This window comes from Acartia tonsa, chromosome 10 (assembly GCF_053477335.1).
Source record: "Acartia tonsa isolate MP-2025a chromosome 10, ASM5347733v1, whole genome shotgun sequence".
Lineage (NCBI taxonomy): Eukaryota > Metazoa > Arthropoda > Copepoda > Calanoida > Acartiidae > Acartia > Acartia tonsa.
The window spans coordinates 47,541,765-47,567,950 of NC_137269.1; the positions used below are offsets into that span (position 1 = coordinate 47,541,765).

The 26,186-nt window shown below is 36.5% G+C and overlaps 2 protein-coding genes across 2 annotated transcripts in view; both read right to left on the reverse strand.

Moving 5' to 3' along the window:
• The window catches only part of LOC145330842 (outer dynein arm-docking complex subunit 4-like), a 39,464-nt gene that overhangs the window by 1,959 nt on the left and 11,319 nt on the right, over positions 1 to 26,186 (reverse strand). The window contains exons 7-14 of the mRNA XM_080175505.1: positions 23,748 to 23,795; positions 22,205 to 22,291; positions 21,458 to 21,547; positions 7,837 to 7,897; positions 6,801 to 6,847; positions 3,130 to 3,204; positions 2,544 to 2,614; positions 1,999 to 2,039 (exon numbers count right to left, since the gene is read on the reverse strand). Coding sequence (XP_080031631.1) covers positions 1,999 to 2,039; positions 2,544 to 2,614; positions 3,130 to 3,204; positions 6,801 to 6,847; positions 7,837 to 7,897; positions 21,458 to 21,547; positions 22,205 to 22,291; positions 23,748 to 23,795 — 520 coding nt within the window. The remainder of the gene's footprint in view (positions 1 to 1,998; positions 2,040 to 2,543; positions 2,615 to 3,129; positions 3,205 to 6,800; positions 6,848 to 7,836; positions 7,898 to 21,457; positions 21,548 to 22,204; positions 22,292 to 23,747; positions 23,796 to 26,186) is intronic.
• LOC145330191 (uncharacterized) lies at positions 3,826 to 6,561 on the reverse strand. Its single transcript, XM_080174790.1, has 2 exons — positions 5,623 to 6,561; positions 3,826 to 4,659 (listed from the first exon to the last, which is right to left on the reverse strand). The coding sequence occupies exons 1-2, from the start codon at positions 6,482 to 6,484 to the stop codon at positions 4,589 to 4,591; spliced, it is 933 nt and encodes a 310-aa protein (XP_080030916.1). The 5' UTR covers positions 6,485 to 6,561; the 3' UTR covers positions 3,826 to 4,588.

Sequence of the window (26,186 nt, forward strand, 5' to 3'; positions counted from 1 at the left end):
TCTTTACTTAGTTACTCTCTGTCAAGACTATCTATAGGATCAGATACTGCTGTACTAGCTCCTAGAGTATATATAATATTTATCTCCTCTTTACTTAGTTACTCTCTGTCAAGACTATCTATAGGATCAGATACTGCTATGCTAGCTCCTAGAGTATATATATAGTATTTATCTCCTCTTTACTTAGTTACTCTCTGTCAAGACTATCTATAGGATCAGATACTGCTATGCTAGCTCCTAGAGTATATATATAATATTTATCTCCTCTTTACTTAGTTACTCTCTGTCAAGACTATCTATAGGATCAGATACTGCTGTACTAGCTCCTAGAGTATATATATAGTATTTATCTCCTCTTTACTTAGTTACTCTCTGTCAAGACTATCTGTATGATCAGATACTGCTGTACTAGCTCCTAGAGTATATATATAGTATTTATCTCCTCTTTACTTAGTTACTCTCTGTCAAGACTATCTATAGGATCAGATACTGCTGTACTAGCTCCTAGAGTATATATATAGTATTTATCTCCTCTTTACTTAGTTACTCTCTGTCTAGACTATCTGTATGATCAGATACTGCTGTACTAGCTCCTAGACTATATATATAGTATTTATCTCCTCTTTACTTAGTTACTCTCTGTCAAGACTATCTATAGGATCAGATACTGCTATGCTAGCTCCTAGAGTATATATATAATATATATCTCCTCTTTACTTAGTTACTCTCTGTCAAGACTATCTATAGGATCAGATACTGCTGTACTAGCTCCTAGAGTATATATATAGTATTTATCTCCTCTTTACTTAGTTACTCTCTGTCAAGACTATCTATAGGATCAGATACTGCTGTACTAGCTCCTAGACTATATATAATATATATCTCCTCTTTACTTAGTTACTCTCTGTCAAGACTATCTGTATGATCAGATACTGCTGTACTAGCTCCTAGAGTATATATATAGTATTTATCTCCTCTTTACTTAGTTACTCTCTGTCAAGACTATCTATAGGATCAGATACTGCTATGCTAGCTCCTAGAGTATATATAATATATATCTCCTCTTTACTTAGTTACTCTCTGTCAAGACTATCTATAGGATCAGATACTGCTGTACTAGCTCCTAGAGTATATATAATATTTATCTCCTCTTTACTTAGTTACTCTCTGTCAAGACTATCTATAGGATCAGATACTGCTATGCTAGCTCCTAGAGTATATATATAGTATTTATCTCCTCTTTACTTAGTTACTCTCTGTCAAGACTATCTATAGGATCAGATACTGCTATGCTAGCTCCTAGAGTATATATATAATATTTATCTCCTCTTTACTTAGTTACTCTCTGTCAAGACTATCTATAGGATCAGATACTGCTGTACTAGCTCCTAGAGTATATATATAGTATTTATCTCCTCTTTACTTAGTTACTCTCTGTCAAGACTATCTGTATGATCAGATACTGCTGTACTAGCTCCTAGAGTATATATATAGTATTTATCTCCTCTTTACTTAGTTACTCTCTGTCAAGACTATCTATAGGATCAGATACTGCTGTACTAGCTCCTAGAGTATATATATAGTATTTATCTCCTCTTTACTTAGTTACTCTCTGTCTAGACTATCTGTATGATCAGATACTGCTGTACTAGCTCCTAGACTATATATATAGTATTTATCTCCTCTTTACTTAGTTACTCTCTGTCAAGACTATCTATAGGATCAGATACTGCTATGCTAGCTCCTAGAGTATATATATAATATATATCTCCTCTTTACTTAGTTACTCTCTGTCAAGACTATCTATAGGATCAGATACTGCTGTACTAGCTCCTAGAGTATATATATAGTATTTATCTCCTCTTTACTTAGTTACTCTCTGTCAAGACTATCTATAGGATCAGATACTGCTGTACTAGCTCCTAGACTATATATAATATATATCTCCTCTTTACTTAGTTACTCTCTGTACATTTATGTTATTAAAATCAAAATTACCTTTTACATAGAGCGGCTGTTGAAGTCTCCAAAACTCAGCTCTAGAAATATTATATATTAATGAATTGTTATTTTCGGTGTGGCATCGAAACTGATCAATATCCGCTGGATTAGAACCGGTTCCGAGCCATACTAAAAAATCATATTTAGTATTGTAGACAACTTCCTGCTATTAATAAAATAAAAATCATAAAATTAATACCATTTATATGAGCTACCAAGTGTATTTGGCCTCTCAGAACTAACAAAACTATTCTTAATCTTTAATATAGTTGATTTTTATAAAACAAAAAAATAATTGTACATTAAGAATAAATATACGCTTTTTACTTATATCACATTATCCCAATAGCGAAATGGACGAATAGACATAGTTAATTATAGAGTAGCTTCGCTACAAAAATATTTGCAGTAAATAGGCTGTATAGTCATTTACATGATTTCAACTCTATTTTTCTTTCCAAATTCACTGTGACAGAATCAGTATGAAGTACTGACTGACAGACCCACTGTTGTTGAGAAGCTACTCTATAATTATCACTTACCTGCCAACCAAGAATTGAAATCCTTCTTCAGAAACATCTTTTACGTCTTCTCTATTAACAGTTTTGTTTACCTAATTATGAATTTTAATATTTAGCTGTGTTTATCTTTTGATTGTCTTAATGAAAGCCACTAATTTTATTTTAAGTTTTGTTTTCCATCTATTATTTAACGGTATGAGTAATTTTAATTATTTACATTATTCATCAAGGGGGGGGGGGGGGAGTTTTGATACATTTGCGTAAACCTGGTGCCTAGGCTTTATCTTTGGACTGAGAGAATAGGTTATTAAAGATAAAATCATTCTTATATGATGAATTTCACAAAGTTTAAGATTTGTTGGATAGACCTCTAGTTTCCGGAGCTGCAGGCCTCCAGGTGTTCTCTGTACAGGTAAAAATGAAAAAAAAATTTTTTTTTAAGAGTTAGAGGTCAGCTTATGAAACAAAATATTGATGTTTTTTCTTCAAATATGTGAATAACATTAAAAAAAATGCATATTTTTTTTTAAAGTTGACCTGTAACTTAAAATTTTTTTTTTCATTTTTACCTGTACAGAGACCACCTGGAGGAATATTCCCGATTTACCTTTTTTAGAAATTCTTTATCATGATAACTGGTTCCCAGCAGATTCTTTACATCTCGCTTTTCTTCTACACTCAACTAAATTCAAAATAAGGGTAAGGTTTTTTTTCTATGGCTAGCCTCTTTGGGGGCCCTAACCCTTAGAGTTCTATGCCTGTGGTGCCCTAACCATGCTCGGCTACCAAGTATCCAATATAACCTAACCAAACATGAGGTAATAAACAAACAATTCCAAAACTAACCCTCTCTCCTAATTTTCAATTTATTTTAAAAAGGAAGGGGGGGGGGTTCAATGCTCAACAAGGTACTTTGTGTGAAATTGCCAATATTTTCGTTTAATTACCTCTGTTTGTTCATTAATATTTCACAAACCACTAATCCAATTTGAGTTATTAATTTTAGGGAAGTTATTGGTCCTGGTATGGTTTTAGGCTAATTTATTGATTCTAAATCAAAGTATTTATATATAGGTACTATTTATGCAATTTTTGCCATCTCCCTACCATTTTCGAATCGACTGACCTAGCTTAGATGCTAGGGGCGCAACCGCTTTACATACATAAATCAAATAAACATTTATTTTTAGCTCGTTTTTTTCTATTTTTGCTTCTAAACTCAGAACTTACTCCTTGAACAATTAAAAAATAGAATACATGTACAGTTTGTTTTATAATTGTTGATTAAATTAACAGCACAAAATATATTTTAATTATTTTATTGTCTTAATAAAAATGTTTTATAACAATAAACGATCCGATTTATTTGTAATTAATGCATTCGTTTTTAAAAATAAATAAAATATAACAAAGGAGAAGGTAGGGTGTGCTAAAATTCCGTAAAGGTGTAAATTTTAAGGCTTTAAAAAGTAGTAGAACGATAATATTCACTAAGTATGTGTATTCCATATTTGAAAGAACTATTTGCAAAAAAATTTAATATATTTATATTTTGTGAATATTATCGTTCTGCTAGTGTTTTTAAGCCTTAAAACTCACACCTTTACGTAATTTTAGCACAATCTACCTCCCCTTTATTTTCTTTAAGACAAGCATAAAATTGATCAACATATTTGAAAACTATTAGTAATGGATGTATTGTCAATCTGAATTATCTCAACATTATTAGACATAATGATTAATAGATATATGGAAAGTGTCATGTGTGACGTCATAAAAATACGTCTAAATCCTTCCCTTTTTTAGGAGTTTCCTTTCCTATTTCTAATCCCATCCTTCCTTTTTATTTATATAACCTTCCACATGACACTTGATGATGATGATGATAAATTGTGGCACTTCCATTTAATTTCTATAGTTTTCATAATATTTAATAAGGATATCACTTTAATTCAATAATTGCATACAGATTTTATGTCAGCCATCGGTAAAAATCATTGAAACATCATATTGTTAAAATGCCGCCAGTTTTGAAATGGATGGTTATAGTGATGGTCGTCTTTGTTCTATAGAGAATCACCACAATACTTCATATAACAGCTGGGAGCATCCACGAGAGTGTAAACATAATAATCCCCTTAATGTAACAACATATTTCATTCATCAAATTAATCTTATAATATCCCCTCAAGCCCCCAATCAAATACACCCCCCCCCCCCAATATTTTAAAAATTATATGAAAATGTTTTTTTGGGGGGTTTGAATTAATTATCAGTAGTTTAGCCAACTTTAGGATAGGGTAAGCACAGATGCAGAGTATGACCCTAATCCCCCCCCCCCCCCCCCTACCCTCTTAATCAAATTTATTGTGGGGTTAAGTCGTCTGGTGATGCTACAAGGGAGAGAACATTTAGTATAATGAAGAAAAAATCTTTTATAATCTTTTTGCTAAAGTGTTTCTTAAAATAGAAAAAGTCTGTAGTGTTAAATGGTTGAAAATTTGCATTTGACATAAATATATAAGGGAGGGGTTTTTAATGCAACCATCTCGTAATCAGTGAGCAAATGACACTTAGAATTCGAATTTCGATCTGAACTTTTTCATGAGTAATCCTTGGTAGGTCTATTTTCCCTAAATCGAACAAAAAGTTGGAAATTTAACGGCTAGCGGCTCAGCCGTTCAGCCGTTTTTTGCCTATTTTCAGGGTAAATCCATCATCAATTACATAGGAATCAACTTTTTAAAACATATTTTTGAATAAATTCATGTTAAATGATAGCAATAACCAATTTTAAAACTTCTAGTACCAACAGCTACCGTCTAGAACCGTTTGATAGCGTTTTGGAGTAGAAAAGAGTATTATGTTGAGAGAGGTTTCGTGACTAATTTGCAATATAGATATCAAACAAATGGCAAAACAGATGAGCCGCCAGCCGTTAGCCGTTACTTTTCCAACTTTTTGTTCGATTTAGGGAAAATAGACCTACCAAGGACTACTCATGCAAAATTATAGATGGAAATTCGAATTCTAAGTGCCATTTGCTCACTGATTACGAGATGGTTGCATTAAAAACCCCCCCCTTTTGTTGTAATTCTACCTGGACACAAAGTTACATTAATATGAGACTTGTAGTAGCAATCCCCTAGAACAGGACCATAATCAAAACAAACATCCATCCGAACTTCCTCTCCTTCCACAGTTGGATGTTGGCCCTTTAACCACCCAGGAGCCTCTGTACCACAATGCCAGGTTCCAGGTGATGACTCAGGCATCATTGTGCTGAATGGAAAGAAGCGATAGTTGCCGGGTCCATGCCAGTCTGGAGATTGACCATTGCTGCCTGTGTAATCACATGTACAAAGATTATTATCATAGCAATTGACCTCATTTTCAATACTTCTTCCTGCATCATCTAAAAACCAATAATTGTTGCAAACATCAGGACCATTTGATATACAGTTCATTTTACCCGAAGTACATCCACCATGACATGATTGTTGTTCATCACAAGAACTGTACAGGAAACATGTGTTTACAAACAAGGAAGTTGTATTCCACCACGTGTATGCATCACAGTCCTCTGTTGCTAGGCAAAACTCATAGCACGCTTTTGCTGTCTCTGTTACGGCTAAATCAACAAAATCATTCGCGCCCCCAACACATCCACCATACAACATATCGGGTACTGTTCCCGATACACATTCATCGCATTCATGAAGTCGCTTCAGATCTGTGAACATGTAACAGTTGTTAATGATATCACCATAGGTCCATGTGAACCCTTGACAGTCATATTTCTTCTGACACAGATCTCTGCAAATATCAGCTGATGGAATGCCGGGAACTTCCTCATCATTGTTAACATCAATGGTAAATCCTTCTATTGTTGTGTTGCATTGTTGACCAATAGCATTGTCACAAAATAGCATAAATGCTATCAAAAAATATAACTTTTTCATATTTTGAACAAAAAACTAAGTCAGTGAAAAAAAAACTGTTTAAACTGAGTTTAAAACACCTTATCTCTGTGAGATAAAGGTAAAATGCTATCTTAACTAAAGAAAAAGTTACAATTGAAATAATTTCATCATTGTTATTTAAGGTTGTATATATATGTATTCTATTTATAGTAAAATCAGTAATTAACATTGGGGAGGTTTAGTGTTATTTTTCTATAACTTTGTTTTGTTAAATACCATTCAATAATTACTACAGTCTGCCATTAGTACTAAGATATTACTGGTGTGCTTCTAGTAACACGGATGACAAACTTACCCCTTCTTTTTCATAGCCTGGCCGTTTCTCTGGATCTGATAGATATTCTGAACAAAAAAACAATTTTATTATTTCATAAAAATGGGTAATTTCTAACGAAGTGCCTTATGAGCACTGATAAATGATTTTTTTTCCTGTTCCAGCGGTGTCCTAACATTGCTGGGCTCTGAGTACCTAATATAACCTAACCTAATACGATCAATTTTAAATATAATGCATTGCAGAATTTTCTTTTATCAATTTATTCTTTTGGTGTAAGGTTTCGACAATGGCCGATAAATTGATGTACATTGTAATGTACATCTCCAATAATGATGCAAAAAATTACCCCTTGGTTATTGGTTGACACGTTTGAACACTCAATTTAATGATCCAACCAATCAGAATTTACTAAAGTCCCCAAAGTAGTTGAGCCAACAAATAAGAAAACGTTATTATAAAACTTTGGGGACTAGAGTAATTAATAGCCCAGTGTCCCATCTCACGCTCTCTCTGATCTACTCCCAACTCATTTTTGATTTTTTTCAAGAATAAAGGGGCGACGCGGTTATCAGTGATCAAGAAGGTACTACATGTGAAAGCACAAGTTAATGAAATCAAAGCCAATGAAAGATCAGTAATCTTCCTACAGATAGAAGGACAGGCAGACATATATTAAAATCTATAACACAAGTAGAACGATGTTTGTCTGTCCGTCTGTCTGTCCCTTAAGATCTCGGTAACCACTGAACCGTTCGGATTCTAATCTTCAGGGAATATACCTACTGGTTCTGTGGTGGTTTTAGGCTATTTTCTTGGGGCATGGGATACCCCCAACCCCCCAAAAATAATAAAATTTCCCCTCAATTATTTTTGATGATGAAGATCCCCCTAATTTTTTTTTTAATTACCTCTTGGGGGGCAAAACCTAGAGGCTAGGAGCGAAGCCGCTAGTGCAACAAAAAGGAACAATAACGAGAACATACGTTCTAATACTTGATGGACAGAAGTACATACACATACACCTATAGAATAGTGTTACTACTAGAAACCTTACCAACATGGCTGGATAATTCCTTCGTACATTCTTCAACTGAACCATACTTCTCCAAAATACCCTAAAATCAGGGATCTTAAGGGATAAGACAAAGTCAAATTTTCCACCTATAATCTGGATGATTGTATAGACAAATTAATTGTAGATTATATGGCAATTTGCCCCCAAAATCTTAAAGAAAATGATTCGCGGTTTATCTCAAGTGGCAGCAGAGAAAATCATCTTTTTTCAGCTGCACATACAGACCAGGAATGCAGGGGACAATGGGCTGTTTATTACACTAGTCCCCAAAGTTTTTAATAACATTTTCTTATTCGATAGCTTAAAAAATTTGGGGACATTTTTAAAAATTTTGATTGGTTGATTCATTAAGTTGAGTCAAAACGTTTCGACCATGATTGTAATCTACAGAAGAGGGAATTTTATGTATCACCATTGGGGATGTACACCAATTTCTTGGCCATTGTATTATCCTTTTATATCCCTGCAAACAGACGGACACAGTTTGTGGCGTGCACAGTGATTCATTAGGGGGATGGGTTATAGTTCCTTTAGTGGTGTGGTATTCACCATCCAAGTTTATGTATCCCCATCCCTGTTCACATTCCTATACTTCTCTGGCTGAGTCAGACCTCCACTTGTAACCGCCACTATACTCCATCCTGCTGTGTTGAGGGCTAGTTGATTGTTGCAGGCCAAAGAGTGAATACGCTTCCTCCCGTCTGCATTCGGTTAGATACAAGCCTATAAGTCTAGGCTGGCGGTATCTATATTTCCCACGTGTTTAAGTACGTCGTTTCTTACCTAACTAAGAAACAGGACGTCCAAGCCTTTAATTGATATCATATTAAATATATCCTATAATAATAATCCCATTAATCTGCCTATTTCTAACCAGTTTTAATTGTTTAATAAATGTGTATTTTTTAGAAATACCTTGTTATATTATTGATATTTAATTGTATCGAAGCTACTCTATACTCGTATTCCAGTCTGTCTGTACATCCCCTCATACGTCATTTTGGCGCAGTCTTGTCTACCACTCGATTTTTGAGGGGGGAAGGTTTAGATAATTAGCGTACAGACAAAATTAAATTGTAAAGTAGCCTCGATTGCAAAGTGAAATTAATATTTTCCTGATAACTAAGTTTATTCACGGAAACAGTTTACAGTAACAATTTGTTACAGAATATTTCTAATAATTATTTCGTGGCAAACTGCCAAATAAAGATAAAAAGGAACCCGCCTTTTATTTTCACACTAGTATTTAATTTCACACATTTCTATATTTTCTCCTTAAAACAGGAAGAAAGGGATATTCCCAAGTTCTTAAAAAAGTTTCGTGGTAGACAAATCAGTGTTAACGAACACTACACTCCAGCACCATGACCGATAAGAAAGGGGATAATGATAAAACCAAACCGCCGCCTCCGCCGGCTCCGGCCGTCCCTGGTACCTCGCAGCAGCAGCAGCAGGCTGACCCGCTTTCCCCTGAAAAAATCAAAGAACTCATATCGGAAGCGTTAAATGTTAAGTTAAACGAATACTCGTCACATTATAGAGATTTAATAAAACAAGAATCCGAGATTATGCAGCTCGAAATAGAAACAAAATGGGCAGGGTTTAAGGACACGGAATCACATCGCAGATTATTAGCCGACACCGACATCTTAGACCTAAAACGTAGAGTATCAAAACTCCCAGCAGACGGAAATCTTGGCCCATTGTTTGCGGAAAAAACGTTAAACGAAAGTCTTAACATGACTCATTTTAACACCATAGGTGATGATTCAATTAATGCCACTTTTTATGACCGGATATCGGTTCAGCAAAAGATAAACGTGGTCGAATGGGTCGCCAAGGATAGGATGACAGCCCCAGGTTGTATGGCCTATTCAATTGTAGGCTTTATAGGTCCGGCGGATAATGACAATTGGATGAATGTAAGAGAAACTTCTCTAACGGAATATGAAAAAACCTTATTAGAAAGGATTCCCTTTATCCCTGATAGGATTAAGTCGTTAGAACCCCTCCGTAGACCTACAAGGTCTGCACCCAATGTAGCAACAAGACCCTCTACAAGAAATACGCCAAACACAGGCACAGCCGCAACGGCAACAACTAGCGCCGCCGACGATGACTTTATTAAAGAATGCTTTATTAAGGGACAAAAATGGGATTCCGATTTTGCGAGGGATGCCCCTAGGTGGGACGGTAGGGCCGACTTTGATAATTTCTTTTCTAATATGTGGAGGGTTGCAAAGACATACAGAATCTGTGACCCAATTCTTTTTAAGGATATTTTATACCAGCGAATTTATGACTCTAGAGGGGAACGATTAGGAGACTTAATTACGCCTGAAAGAAATCAGGCCTTATCTGCTTTAAGTTATTACCTGATGATTAGGAGGCTGGTCACTCCTTTCTCGGATCCAGAAGTAGCCTCTCAATACTTCTACAACCTAAAACAGGAGACTAATCAACCCCTTGACACCTATTTTGAAAACAAACTTAGGGTGTTCAAACTCATGAATCCTGGCCTCATACCTAAAAAGAAGTGGAAAGAATTCTATCTTAACGTTAGCAAAAATCTGCTGTATACCAACCTTGCCATGGACATGGCCAATTACGTTGAAAGTATGCAATTTTTGGACGATTACAACGCTTACTTAAATAAACTTATTAATCTCGGACAAAGATACGTTAACTGGGATGGGTCTGGCCATATTAGCAAGGAAAACCTTTCGGCTTGCTATTCTCAAGCCATGGAAATGTTCCTACCTAAAAATTCTGCGGAAACGAAAAAACAACCCATAATCAGCATTATCGAAGATAATATCCCCACTAACACGGCAATGTATAAGGAAAACTTAACCGAAGAACCTGACGAGGTTCCCTCTTGGGTAGATCATGAGGATGATCCTATTGCTTGGGATCAAATCGAGGGCGTTATAGGAGCCTTTAATGGGAGGAGTAAAAATATTAAATGCTGGCATTGTAATATCCCTGGCCATGTAGTGCAGAATTGCAACAAAAAGAAAGCTGGGGAGCCCCCAAATCCTGAGTCCCGCTTTGGTAAAACACGGAGTAAATTCACGCCTAGAAAAGCTCCAAGTAATAGTAATAAAATACCTGAGCAGTATGCGCGTAAAACTATCAACCAAATGGATCAGGAAGCCAGCGAAGAATCTGAAATAGATAAATATGTACAAGCGATTGTTAAAAATCACGTCCACCAGATGTAAAAGTGTATTTATGCGATATTAATTGTCCCTATCCCAGAAAATAAAAATTTGCTGAATGAGTTTCATATTTTGATATGAAAGATAAACAAAATATCCCATGCCAAGCTAAGCTTGCAAATTCCTTAATATCAAATATCCCTTGCCAAGCAATGCTTTGGCGCGAAAAAATAAAACAAATTATTGTTATTAAGTCTGACTAAGCAACACAAAATAAACTCCTCCCCCTCCTTTCCCTATCCAAATGTAGCTGATACAGGAAATTGGGGGAAATAGGGAAGTAACCTGAGGAGCATTTCACATGCACTTAATATTTCCATTTTTTTAAAAATCTAATAGTCTTTATCAAGAAGCTAACAAGTGAATACCTATTTTCTATTTAGTAGTATTTATTTTTAATATCGCATGACCTATCTAAAATGTAAATATCGTATATTTTGAATGTATATATACTAGAATCTAAAACATTCTAGTTCAATTTTTAACCGCTAGGGGAACTTAAGCGAATTATCTGTATATAAACAATGATTCTTGAGTTGAACCCTCAGTATCAATTTTATCTGAGAGTTGCTCACTCTTAGCCTCTGATTTTTGTAGCTGAAATATCTCAGCAATTATGTATAATAACTTATCCATATGGATAAATATTATTGCATTTTGTACAGTGACAATAATAGAACTATATTTAATTTATTATGTATCCGAAAGATGTCGCCTAGAATGCTACCGCGGTCCGTATAAGTAAATGATAAGATTAAGAAGGGGGGGGTCTACTAGAAAAATCTGTATAAATACGAGCAGATTTCCAAATCTAATTCAGTTGTCCTTCAGTTCTTTGTTGTTATCATTTACTCTCTGATTTTTGAGCTGCAATCAAGCAGCATTTAAAAATTAAAAACTTTAATCACTTAAGATGTGATTAATAAAATCTTAAAACATTTTGATTAAATTATTTTCCGCTAGGATTACTAGCAGAACGAAATAAAGTTAGTTCTATTAGCTTCCGCTAGGATTACCAGCGGAATAAAAAGTCTATATAAAAGTGAATGCACACTATTAATCAAGGCCAGTTACTATCAAAGCAGTTACTACAAACCACATCCTATTTTTTTAAGCTGATTTCAGCATTAATTATACTCTAGTAAATATATAAACTTGTTCTACCCCATAGGTGGAAAAATTAAGTATAAATACTAACAATATCAGAATAATAAACCAGTCATCATTGACCCTCTTTATTATATTAGCCATATCTAATAATTTTTTGAGCTATAATTTAGCGCTAACCTTATATTATTTGTATCGTGAATCAGATACTAACTAATGACACTATATTTTGTATAAATACAGATATAATTCAAAAAATAAGTCAGTCTGTTTTTAATGTCTTGTTAGTTGCAAGCTGAACACTTATTTTTAAGCTACTTTGTAGCCCTTCAATCTTTCGAAAACTTTTTAGTTCAGTTTTATTCCGATAGGTTTCTATCATATATCCAAGTATATAAATAAGGACCCGTATTAAATTTAAGTAGTTTCTTTAGAACTATCAACATTCTCATGCTTATTGAGAAATTTCTGGAGCTGAAAAGCGTTTGATAAAAAAAACTTAATGAAACCCAGAAAGCTATATAAAATTATTTTAACAATTAACCATATTGTTAAAACATTTCATTATTTAAAAAATTTCGACAGACAACTATACCTGGAACACAGGAAGTCTCTGTGTGAGGATTACCATCGTCTAACCGCTGAGGTGGGGATCTTGGAAAATATGCATCTTAGGCTTCGACTAAAAATATAATTTATTTTATAATGCCTATCTGTGCAAAACTAAAAGTTCTTAATCCCGTGGGGGGGGAATTCCTGCAACACGCTTTAGTGGATACAGGAAACAACTTTAGGTCCCTTATTTCTAAAGAAATCTTAGATGATAACAAAATCACATTCACCCCCGCCAATCTTAGCGCTCTGTCTGTAGATTTAAAACCAGTAAATATCATAGGACACGTGAGTTTAAAATTCAGCTTTGATGGGTCAGATAAAATATTCGAAGAAACGTTTTACATCCCTGAAACGACGTCTAAAATTATAAATCTAGGATATGAATTTCTCAAAGTTAATCGAATTAATTTGTTACTAGATAAGTTCTCCTTTGAGCTCCCCACTGGCGAGCAAATCCCCATAGAAAATTCAACAATTAATATAGTTGAAGAAAGTAAAAACATACCCTTAATTCCTACAAACAATGTTCATACGGAACAAAACTCCCTTATCCCGGGAATAAATTGGAGTAACCAGGGGGGGACTGGGACATTAAAACAAAATAAAACATGCGTAAAATTAGCAAAGAAAACAACATTCTTGCCGGGGGGGAATACAACGGTGATAACAATTCCTATTCATCAGAAAAATAGGAAGCTGTATATATCCCCAAATAATTCTAAAATGACAAGCCGTAACGGCTTAATGCTTATGGAGGGTATTTATAATGTAAATGAGAAGGGAGAATGTTGGGTAAATTTTGTCAATTTAGCAGGAAAAAATATTACCTTATTGGATAACGTTAAAGTTGGATATTGCTTTGAATTCGAATCAGATTCCCCAAATTCCTGCAATAAAAGTATTAATCAAATAAATGAATTGTCAGGAACTACACTTCTTAAAAGAATTAAATTCATTAAAGAAAAATTAGACTTAGAAAATAGTGATCTTATCAAAAATAACCCAGGGATGAAGGAAAAGGTAGTAAAATTATGCCTTGATCATTTCGATATATTTTCGGTTGACGATGCCGATATCGGTAACTGCGATCTCTTACAGTATAAAATAGACTTGATCCCCGGGGCTAAACCTATTAAGGCTAGAAACATTCAGTTAAACCCATTATACGAAGCCAAATTAAAAGAACAAATTGAAAATTGGCTAAGGGGGGGCGTCATTGAGGAGGGCTACAGCGAGTGGTCCTCCCCAATCTTTGCGGTGAAGAAAAAACCAACGGCTGGGGGGGAAGGCAAGCTTAGGTTCGTTATCGATTTTCGTGCGCTTAATAGTGTAACACGAAAAATTAATTGGCCCCTTCCCCTGATTTCTAGTAATTTAGAAAAATTAGGCACTGGTAATGTATTTACCACCCTCGACTTGACTAGCGCATTCCATGCGCTAGCCATTTCGAAGGAAAGTAAACACTTGACAGCGTTCACAGCCCTTAACAGGCAGTATCTTTTCAAGAAACTGCCGTTCGGACTGTGTAACGCGCCAAGTGTTTTCTGCCATTTGATGGACAGAGTCCTAACCCTTATCCCTGGCTTATACGAATTTATAATTTCTTACCTTGATGATCTTATTATATTCTCAAAGAATGTTGATGAACATCTGAAACATCTCAGAAAACTCTTCGGAGTCCTAAAAATAGCAAAACTTAAGTTAAATCTAGCCAAATGTAAATTCTTCACATCCGAATGTACATATTTAGGTCATATAGTCAGTTCCCAAGGACTTAAAATGAACCCCGAATATTTAGAACAAATTAAAAATTGGAGCAGGCCCAGGACAGGCAAGGAACTCCAGCGTTTCCTGGGCTTCTCCAATTATTATAGGGCCTATTTCCCATCCTATGCGAAAAATTCTTGTACCCTAGACGAACACAGAAACGATAAAATTATCGAATGGACCAATTCCCTATCAAAAGATTGGGAAAATTTCATAAATATGTTCTCAAATTCTATAAGTAAAGGCTATCCCCAGTGGGATAATCCTAACCCCTTTATAGTAGACGTAGATTTTTCTACGAGTTATTTCGCTGGAATTCTCAGCCAAAACCAGGGGGGGGAAGAAAGAATTATTGGAATATGTTCCAAAAAATGTAACGGGGCAGAGAAAAATTATCCAAGTTATAAAGGCGAATTAGCATGTCTAGTATTTGTTCTTAAAACCTTTCTTCATTATTTAAGATTCAGAAACTTTATTGTGCGTACAGATTCGATTTCCTTAGTTCATTACAAAAAATGGCAAAAAGGAACCATAAATGGTGTAACTCTGAGATGGATTTTCTTTATCCAAAGTTTTGACTTTACAGTAATTCATCGAAAGGGTAGGGACCATTGCAATGCCGACAATCTATCTAGAGGGCAATTTTTATGCAAAGAACATAAGGAAACCGATTGTGAAAAATGTACTAGCTCATTTACCTTGGATCCTTATGAACAGGATTGCCCATACCAAGACCAGATTTTTGAGTTACATTCGGCTTCAGAAGTCGGTGTGAACAATGTTTGGCAATCTGAAACACAAAAAGATCAAGTATTATCTGAAATTCGTAGGTGGATATTCGAAAAAAAGAAGTTGTCGAGTTTTGAAAAAGCTGAACTAACCGGCCGGAAAGAGGTCCTTTTTAAATTAATAGAACATTTATACGTTATGGAAGGACTTCTAATATTTAGACAACCTCTTAGCAATGGAACATTCATTGAAAGACCCGTCGTACCCATTGGATTATATAATAAAGTTTTTGAATTGGCACATAATAATAGTATAGGTCACAAGGGGGTTAACGAAACAACACGCAAGATAAATGAAAGATTCTTCCTCATAGGAATTAATAAGTTTGTCGAATCACGCATCAAAAATTGTATTACCTGCCTAAGAAAAATAGGGCAGGTACCTAAACACAAACAACCTATCACCCATTCAGCCATTAGTCACGAGATTTTTGGCCAGGTATCAGTAGACCTTATCGGTCCTTTAACCCCTAACTATTTTCAAGGACAACATGTCCGTTACATATTTATCCTAGTTGACCTATTCTCTAGGTACATTATCGCTCACCCCATCAAGGACGCCACCGTGGAAAGCACGGTGAAGGTCATCCTTGAACAGGTAGTACCCACCTACGGCTTATTTCGGTCATTGAGGAGTGACAGGGGAACAAATTTTACTGGGGAAGTTTTCAAAAAAGTTATGGATGAACTAGGTATCGAAACTAAACTTATTCCCCCAAGAAACCCTAATAGTAACCCATGTGAAAGGCATAATCAAAGCATTTATGCAGGTCTAAGATCCGATGACCGATTCGAAAGTAAAGACTGGGCAAGAAAATTAGCTTTGACCACTTTTGTAATTAACTCTAGTACGTCTAGAAGAACGGGGTATACGCCATATTACCTTATGTTCGGCAGACAACCAACTCTCAATCTCGATTTCTTTTCTCCAATCTTGCAGAAAAGGCAGGACATTGACTGCAGGTCTTACTTAAACTACCTAAAAAATTTGGAAGAAATTATTGCACAGGTTTCCAAAAAATCTAAGATCTATTTAGAGTTTCAAAATAAATCTAGGAAGGCTTCATCTCCCCTTTTCGTTAACGACGTGGTCTTTGCATTTTTTAACCTAGTCAAGATAGGGGTCAGTAAAAAATTGCAATCTTTCTATGGGGGTCCTTTTATTGTAACAAAAAAATTCTCAGAGGCCCTTTTTGAACTAAGTCCCTTTGGATCAAATCCAATAAAAACTAACCAAGTTGTTAGTAGGGATAAAATACGAAAAATAGATTCTAAAATAGAATTATTGGGGGAAACACTTTCCTTTAACGTCTTTCCAATTGAGGAAATCGTCCGGTCTGAGGAAATAACCTTAACCATAGATAATACCGGGCAAACCGAAACAAACGATAATAAAGGTATGGAAAATGACGATTTTACCTACCTAGATAACGATGGTGACGATTTTATAGAAAACCCTGAAACTAGTCAGGACTTACCCCAGGGGGAGGTGGATTGTGATGGGGGAGGGGATATAATGGAAAAAAACTCACCATTTGAGTCACAGCCCAAAGACCAAGAACCCCCTGGCGCAGATCGGTCATCCGGTCCTCACATCCACGTCGAAAATAGTTTCTTGGAAGAAACCGTCCCGTCCGAGGCTTCTTTCTTCGCACAAAGACCCAAACAATCCAGCCCTGAAAAGGTTATTAATGTTAACAAACAAAGCATAGTACCCAAGTATATATTAGAAGAAGAAAGAAAAACTAGGTCACAAGGGGGGGATAACCGCATACATGTCCAAATCGGACTGCATAACCCAATTAAAAGGAAGAAATAAAATGTATATAAAATGTATAATTATATAAAACCAAGGTGGCAAATGTATATAGCTTAATCTACGTATGTATAATAACGAAAATAAACAAAAAAAATATATGTTAAAACTAACTAATTAACATATTTCAGAGAAAAACGAGAAGCATAAAAATAAAATGCAGCATCATTTGGCAAAGGCACCAGGAGCTCGAGGTAAATTTATTTTGGGATTCTTGGGGCTTTTTATTATTTTGGCAAAATCAAATGCGTCCGAAATAATACAAATAGATGCGACTCAATGTGTAGCAAACGAAAACCCGCGTTTGAAAATCTCTGAATGCGCTGCGTTTCTTAATATTACTAATATTGAACAAAAACAATTTCACCTGCTGCAAAAGGTTGAAAGAAAAATTATACCTGGAATTCGTTGCCACCTCCGAACCAGTACTCATTACTGGTATTGTGGCAGATATAGCCACATACACCTCGCTGCTCCAGCACTCGTGGAGATACCGAACCTCGTAACTTATGAAGACTGTTACACCATGTCCAAAACTAAAATATTTAACTTTGAAGGGAAATCAGTCTCAGTGTATGAACACCAGATGTCATACACGCGTTTCCTGGTAAACGGGACACTTACCTACCCCAACGACCTCCTTAACGGCATCGACCCCGCCTGCGAGGGAAACGGCGTAAACATTAACGGCATTTTTATCCCTGGGACATTTGAGGAAAAACAAATAGGGGTCCAGGCTGAGCCTGTTGAATTATTACAAACAAAAGCGGGCTGTTACCTGGGCAGTCACTGGGTGGGAAACAATTGTTTAGATCACAATCTGAAAATAGGCTACGATAGAATTATCTCAGATGATAAAACTGATAGCGCACAAAAATTCACTTCTCCTTGGCGAACGGTAGACATCTTTAATATTTCATTGTTTACATTTGAAGGAGAACAGGGTGCCCAAAAATATCTAGTGATCGATCCCCAAATTACTCTAGCGCTAGAACTTAAAGATAAAAAACATTTTGAAAGTCTAATTCCCGAATTATTTTATTACAAAACTAATATTGATAACTTAATGGTATGGTTCACGAATTCTGTAAAACCATATTTCCCACTTTTAAACGCTAAAGAAAAAGATGATATGTTACCACTAGAGATTTTCTATTCCTACCAACAATATAATAAATTAATTGTCCCCGAAACTCGCTGTTTACAGAACCATTTTCTGTCTAAAAGCAGTATTCAGACTCATCGTAAAAAACTAGTTAGGGCGCTCGGTGAGCTGGATTTAGTAATACAGTGCGATAGTCTTAAAATCAATGTTTCTTTGGGAGAAAATTTACCCTGTTTTGTGGATCATTTCTCGGTTTCAATCAATAATAAGACTATGGGAATATCACCATTTTCACGCAGATTGGTCAACACCACCCATTTAACCCCGACTAAATGTTCCGAAAATCCAATTTTCTTACATTTGTACCAAGGAAAATTCCTTGGTAATCAAGGGCAGGGTATGCAAATACTAAATGTAAACCAATATCTTATGGATAAACCGATTAGCCTATTTCTATATCATTCTTGGCAAAGCCTAGAAAAAACTAATTTCTCAGAAAGTGCCGAGGAATTATACCTCAGCCAACTTGCCGCAGACTCCAATAATTTTGAAGTAAAAATAACCGACTCCTGGTTTATTCAAACGTATCATAAGGTGGTTGATTTCCTATCCAGTACTTGGTATCATATAGTGCTTGTAGTAGCAGCCATCCTTACAGGAATAGGGTCGTTATTATGCGTCGCTTTTATCATTTACATATTAGCCTGCACCAAAATTCACGCGTACAAAGAAGGAGGTACGAGTGAAACACACGAATTGCGGGATTTTACAAATAATGGGGAAAACTAATCCCCAAAAACGGACGACCTGTATCAAACATATATACCTATAAGATTGTCGTCCCTAAAGGTCGTCTTTGTAAAAATATTTCCTTATTCGGTATAAGGAATTAATGACCCTTAATTTTAAGTTTATTATTTTTGTTTTAGGATATCCCAGGCGGAATTTTTCAAGGGGTTTTCACCACTCCCATGGGGCCGGTCACTCTTCATACCGTCGAGAATATGAAGAGGCACCCTTTTACAATGAAGAGGACTATTATTATGACAGCAATCATGGCTATCCCCAGGGCGGCCCTGAGGAAGCCTACTATGAACCTGATGAAAACAGGTATCAGCCGCGTGTAAAACCGCCGCGCAACCCTGAAAACCTCAGTGAACTGCAATGTGTCTCAAGATCGATCCACGTTTACCGCACCGCGAGAAAAGATGTTCCAAAGGAACTCCTTGACTTGCAAGAAAAATTGCGGCAGGCTAAAAACTTAGAGGCCAACGAATATTCCGATAAAGCCAGGCCTAGGGCCAGGCCTCTAATGGAACAAAATAGGGGAGGGGAACCGCAAAAAAATCGGGTGGAATCGCCACCAAAACGTAGTGCCTCACCTGAATTGGAGGTAGTCGCCGTAAAATCTGCCCCAAAAGCGGTAGAAAAACGTCCGCCAACACCAACAGGCAGCAGCGGCCCCGTAGCCAAAAAGGCTAAGGTGGAAGTTCAACCGCCTCCATTACCCCCTAAAAAGAAAGAGACATTAGCAGAAAGCAAAAGTGAGCCTAAGGCTTTTTGGGTGACTGCTGAGGAATGGAAAAAAGTCCTATCTTCCACTGTAAAAGAAGCAATGGAGGAAGCTCTTCTCCCCTTCCAGAGAAGTCTGGAATCTAAAATTGCTAGCAATGCTTCATTTGTTGAGAAAGCATATATACAACATGGCAAGCGCCTTATTGAAATTTCCGCAGAATTACTGCGGAACCGCAAAACTTTGCGCGAAAAAATTCGCACTGTCTCTGAGGACTCGACCGTCGAGTTAAAATCACGAATGACCACGGTTATTGAGGCCACTAGTCGACTGTTGGACCAAAACTCTGACAGGGTAATTAAATATATTAATACTCGTTGTAATGTAATGAATGTACCTGGGCAGAATGTGGCGACCATAGAGGCATCTCTTCCCGCTGGGGACGTACCCCGGCCAGATGATGATGGAGTTGAGCTGATCTCTCATTATGGCGGTTCTGAGTGCTCTGATGAGTACCGGCCCACCGATAGAGAAGGCAATCCAGAGGTCCTGGATCCTGCAGAGGAAAACAGTGACACAGAGCTCGATGCTCAAATCAGTGAGCTCTTTCCATCTGGAATTGATCTACCTGTTAATCCGCAGGCTGGCGCTGCCTCCGAAGATCCAGTAGCCACGGCTCCCTGTGAGGGCATGTTGGCCCTCCAGAATGCTGTTGCTCCAGAGCCTCCAGCAACTCCAGAAAATCCTACTTCCTCAGAACCCAATCCTGTTGATATCGTAGAGAGGGCTATGGCCGCAATCGAAGAACCTGCGAGTACAACATCAACCCGCAGAAGCAGGCGTGCAGGTCAACTGTGAGGGAATATTTCATATTCCCTCAGAGGGGGCAAGTGTGGTATTCACCATCCAAGTTTATGTATCCCCATCCCTGTTCACATTCCTATACTTCTCTGGCTGAGTCAGACCTCCACTTGTAACCGCCACTATACTCCATCCTGCTGTGTTGAGGGCTAGTTGATTGTTGCAGGCCAAAGAGTGAATACGCTTCCTCCCGTCTGCATTCGGTTAGATACAAGCCTATAAGTCTAGGCTGGCGGTATCTATATTTCCCACGTGTTTAAGTACGTCGTTTCTTACCTAACTAAGAAACAGGACGTCCAAGCCTTTAATTGATATCATATTAAATATATCCTATAATAATAATCCCATTAATCTGCCTATTTCTAACCAGTTTTAATTGTTTAATAAATGTGTATTTTTTAGAAATACCTTGTTATATTATTGATATTTAATTGTATCGAAGCTACTCTATACTCGTATTCCAGTCTGTCTGTACATCCCCTCATACGTCAGTGGCAACGCTCCTTAAGGGGCGTTTTTTTTTCACAGTAGCTTTTCTCATATTTCTAGCCCCTGCGGGGGGCTCTAACCCAGTGGGGCAATAACCTAACCAAATATAACCTAACCTAACCTAAAATATCTTATCAAAAGCCATTTTAAAAATACGACGAATTGCCCCTTAAGGGGGGCGTTTCCACGAAAGGGACTATTCCCGGGGGATGTAAACCCATTAGGGTGTAACAAGATGAAAGCAGGCCTTCTATATTTCGATATTAAGGAGGTTGTTGACACGCCCCTACTACACGCCTCTGCTTACAGCTTTATTACCTGAATGATATCAAAAGTATCTGTAGCTGCAAAACAATTTGTCATGGCCACCAACAAAGTATTCCGAACTTTTTCTATGGATTTGGTCACCTGAAAACCAAAATACTTATTTCTCGTAATCATTCGAAACCAATTAATATCCGGTGGATAAGAACCGGTTCTATTCCATTCGAAAAAACTATGTCTAGCATTGTATTATATCCAGTTTTCTACGAATATAGCCCTTCGAAATCTGGGGGCTAAAAAAACTGGTTTTGATCTTATTACTGTACATTTTAAACCCGCGGAAAGCTGTTTATAATTCGATGCAAGAAATAACTATTATCGCATCATATTATAAAGAGCTTTCGCGGATATGAAAATGAAAAGCTAGGTATAAGATTAAAACCAAATATTAAAGTAAAAATCATAAAAGCAATACCAGTTTTGTAATTCTTATTTTATTATTCGTGGAAAATTGTGTGTAATGCGACGCAATGCATGATTTTTCAGTATTGCTGAAAACTGGTGCTAATTCAGAGGTTATTAAGCAGTTTTAAAAGCCATACTGGAAAAATTGGGTATAGTCCATTTCGTGACAACGCCTCGTAAGGGGCGTTTCGTCGTATTTTCACAGTAGTTTTTCACTATTGTGTACACAATTGTAACCAATGAGATATCTTTTATATTCCTTTAGTATTCTCCTATTGGCAGAATCAGACAATTCGTCTCTTAAGGCTGTATATATAGATATAAAATATAGATTACCGGTTCCATATTGGGTCTGAGCTTGGCTGCTTTGTGCCAAACACTCAACGAACGCTCCAGGTATCCTTTCATGTACAAACATTCAGCCTAAATACATTTCATATTACACAATGTTATTGAAAAAGTGGTAACAGAGTATAGTGTCCAATAAAAAAATTATGTCATACATTACAAATGACCAATGATAGGCCAGTTTATAATTTACCATTGGTCAATTACAATGTATACTGGCCTATCAATCGTCATTTGTATTGACATTTTTTATTGGACATTATACGCTGTATCGAAAAGGTATTACCAAAAATGCAATCTTGCTGTAAGTCTTGTATGCAATGTAAAGGCTGCCGCCAAATTTTAAACCTAATGGATTCAAGACAACATTATTAAAGAAAATATTGTGCACCAAATATGAAAGAAAAGCTGCTTGTAATATTTTGTTTAGTTAACATCCTGGCGTCATCCTACAGGGAGGTAAACCCAACCTTAATCCCATACACTTTTTTGTCTGTAGTTATGTGAAAAGACATGTTAGCAGACATCCCAAATCCCCATTACCACCAAGTCCTCCTTGTTGACCTCCATCAAGCAGGTATTAGGCTTCATGGACAAGGACAGTTTGGCTGCCGCACCCAGTATATACTAGTTTTTATTTTCTTGTTTTAAAATGCTGTTATTAGGATACCTTTAAAAATGGCAATTATCTACAAAAAATGGTCCTCGGACAAACGCAGGAGTCCCAAACGTCGGAGTGGACAAACGTCGGAGTGGAAACTTAACATAACCTAACCTATTTTAAACTATCTAATTGGTTTTAAAATGCCTAATGGGGGCTTATTTATATATTCATATCTTAACCTAACCTAACCTGTTTAGAAATACTTAATTAAATCAATATTTTTACACTTCTGTGTTTGTCCACTCCGACGTTTGGGACTCCTGCGTTTGTCCTGGAACCCAAAAAATCTTGTATAATTTATACTTAAATCCTTATACTAAAGTAACAGGATGTTTGTGTGTCTGTGTGTTTGTGTGTTTGCGTGATTGTTTGTACCGAAGGATCTCGCTAACCGCTGAACTGAAAAATCCCCCCCCCAAAAAAAAAATCAGGGGGGGGGCGCAAATAAGAAATTGGGTTATCAAATTCGACTTTTTCTTCAAGTGCCCCTAGACTGTAAATAAAGGGTTAAACCCTATAAAAATTTATAGTCTAGCATAGAAGTTAGGGCTTCCTTGGACTTAATTAGCCAAATTAGGAAACACTAACTTCTAGGGTAGCCAATAAATCTATAGATGTAGATGTATAACCAGACAACTACCTGGATCCCTCTGTTGGGGACCTTTTTATGTCAGCTAGCAAATTGCTTTCTGCCCTTTTGTAGCGACTTGGCTGTGTTAATACTCCCGACGCTATTTGTTATTTTCAAAGTAACAATTGAGAGTCGGCACAGGGTCCTCGGGGTGGGGACATATAGTTATTTAACCCCTTCCCCCCTCTATTGTTTTACTCTAATGGGTAGACTAGGAAATATGATATATGTCTTACCATCATACAATGTGATCCAAAATCATCCGGAAAATCTTCAAAAACCTCCTAAAATTAACAAAAATATTACAAAAAGCACACCTGATTCTTTAATAGAAGTAACAGGATGTCCGTCAGTCTGTGTGTGCCTGTCTTTAGCTTAAGATCTCGCTAATTGCTGGACCAACATGCCCCTTATAGGTTAGGGAAGACTTACAAATATTTTGGGGAAGGGTTACCAGGGGCGTCCAAGCTTTTTATTTTGGGGGGGGTAAAATTTTTTGAAGGGGGGGGTAATTTGGTTTTGGGGGGGGTAAAATGGCGCGCGAAGCGCGCCGCAAATTTTTTTTACCCCCCCCAAAATTTTTACCCCGGGGGTAAAATTTGCTTGGGGGGGGTAATTACCCCCCTGAAATCTGTTGGCAGGGGTAAAATTTGTTTACCCCCCCCAAAATTTACCCCCGGGGTAAAATTTTTGGGGGGGGTAATTTAAATTTGATAAAAAATTTAGTATTAAAAATGTGCGCGAAGCGCGCAAAAATTTTTTTGTTAGAGATTTTCTATTTTGGGGGGAGTATTTACCCCCCCAAAATGGTTTGGGGGGGTAAATACCCCCCCCAAAATCGTTGAGGGTGCCTACGGCACCCCCAAGGTAGGGGTAATTTTTTTTTGGGGGGGGTATTGTTCACAAAATTTTGGGGGTGCCTACGGCACCCCCAAAATCGTTTGGGGGTGCCAAATGGCCCATTACCCCCCCCCCCTTGGACGCCTATGAGGGTTACTCAACCATCCCAAGAGAAATAACCCCTAGAAATAGAATGTATCCCCATTTTACTTTTTCTTTTTAAAACTAAAAGTGTAGGGACGACTTACCCTGTTCCCCTTAACCTTAAGTGCCCCTAGAGACCGATAGGGGGCGTTGCTGCTGGTTGCTTTATACGTTAATTAGCCCATATTAGCCTCTAAGAGCATTTAAGTTGGATAGGGGGAAAGTCAACCTCCCCATAATCAATTTGAGTTTTAATAAGAAAGTGTAATAAAATAACAGAGGGTCATCTTTTATTGGGAGGGTGAAGATAACCTTCCCCAAAATAATTAAAACCGCCCTAAAGCTTCACTGTAAAGGAAAACCATAACGGTTAAGCGGTTAGCAAGATCCTTCGCTGCAGACAAAAATAGCTTTCTACTTAAAATAAGAGGATAAATAAAAAATTTTGTTTGTTTGTAAACAACCGGTTATGTAAATTACTAACTCAATATAAGCAGAACAGCTAAAAAGCAAGCTCGACGTTTATTTTTCATGTTAAGGAAAAAAATGGTTTATAGTTCCCAACGTACACGTAAGTGTAAATCGTTATCTATCTCTGCAACCATACCAGAAATATATATTAAATGCTTCCTTGTTAAGGTTCTTTTGTTTGGATTTTAAATTTAAAAAACAAAGATTTTATTATTTACTTTTCTAAACAAAAGTTTGGTAAATTTTAAAATAGCTCAAATTACCTTAAATGATAATAGAATGCTGTCTTCATTCAAATTCGAATATTCATTAATTTTCTTCATTGATTTTTATGTAAAAATGAATTAAATGATTTATTATCATCAATGTTGTTGATAAAGTTAGACAAGATAATCGATTTTTTGGCGCGCATTTTTTGCTTAGATTTTCTTTTACATTATTTGGCCTTAGCTTTCCAAAATGTTGGTGTGTTTAATTGGATCAATAAATATACGCTGGATTAGAACCGGTTCTCATTCATACTGAAAAATCATGTATAATATCGTATTACAGAGATTTTTCACAAAAAAAAATTAAATAAGAACCACAAAACTGGAAAGTTGTTTATAATACAATGCGATAAATAACTGAATAACCAACTTCTATGGATTTTTAATAGTTATTTCTCGCATAGTATTATAAACGGCTTTCCGCGGATATAGAATGTACAATTATGAGATTAAAACTAGTTTTTTTAGCCCCGAGGTGCCAAAGGCACCAGCTAAAAAAACTGGTTTTAATATTATGATTGTACATTTTTATATTCGTAGAAAACTGGATATAATACGATGCTAGACATAGTTTTTTCGTATGGATGAGAACCGGTTCCTATCCACCAGATTCGAATGAATACGAGAATAGTTATTTCTCGCATCGTATTATAAACGGCTTTCCGCGGATATAGAATGTACAATTATAAGATTAAAACTTGTTTTTTTAGCCCTGAGGTGAAAGCACCGGATAAAAAACTGGTTTTAATCTTATGATTGTACATTTCTATATTCGTAGAAAACTGGATATAATAGGATGCTAGACCATAGGCGTCCAAGGGGGGGAGGTAATGGGGCGATTACCCCCCCCCAAACGATTTTTTTCATTTTACTCCCCCCATTTAAAATTTACCCCTACCCTGGGGGTGCCGTAGTTACCCCCCCCCCCAAAAAATAAAAAATCTCTAATAC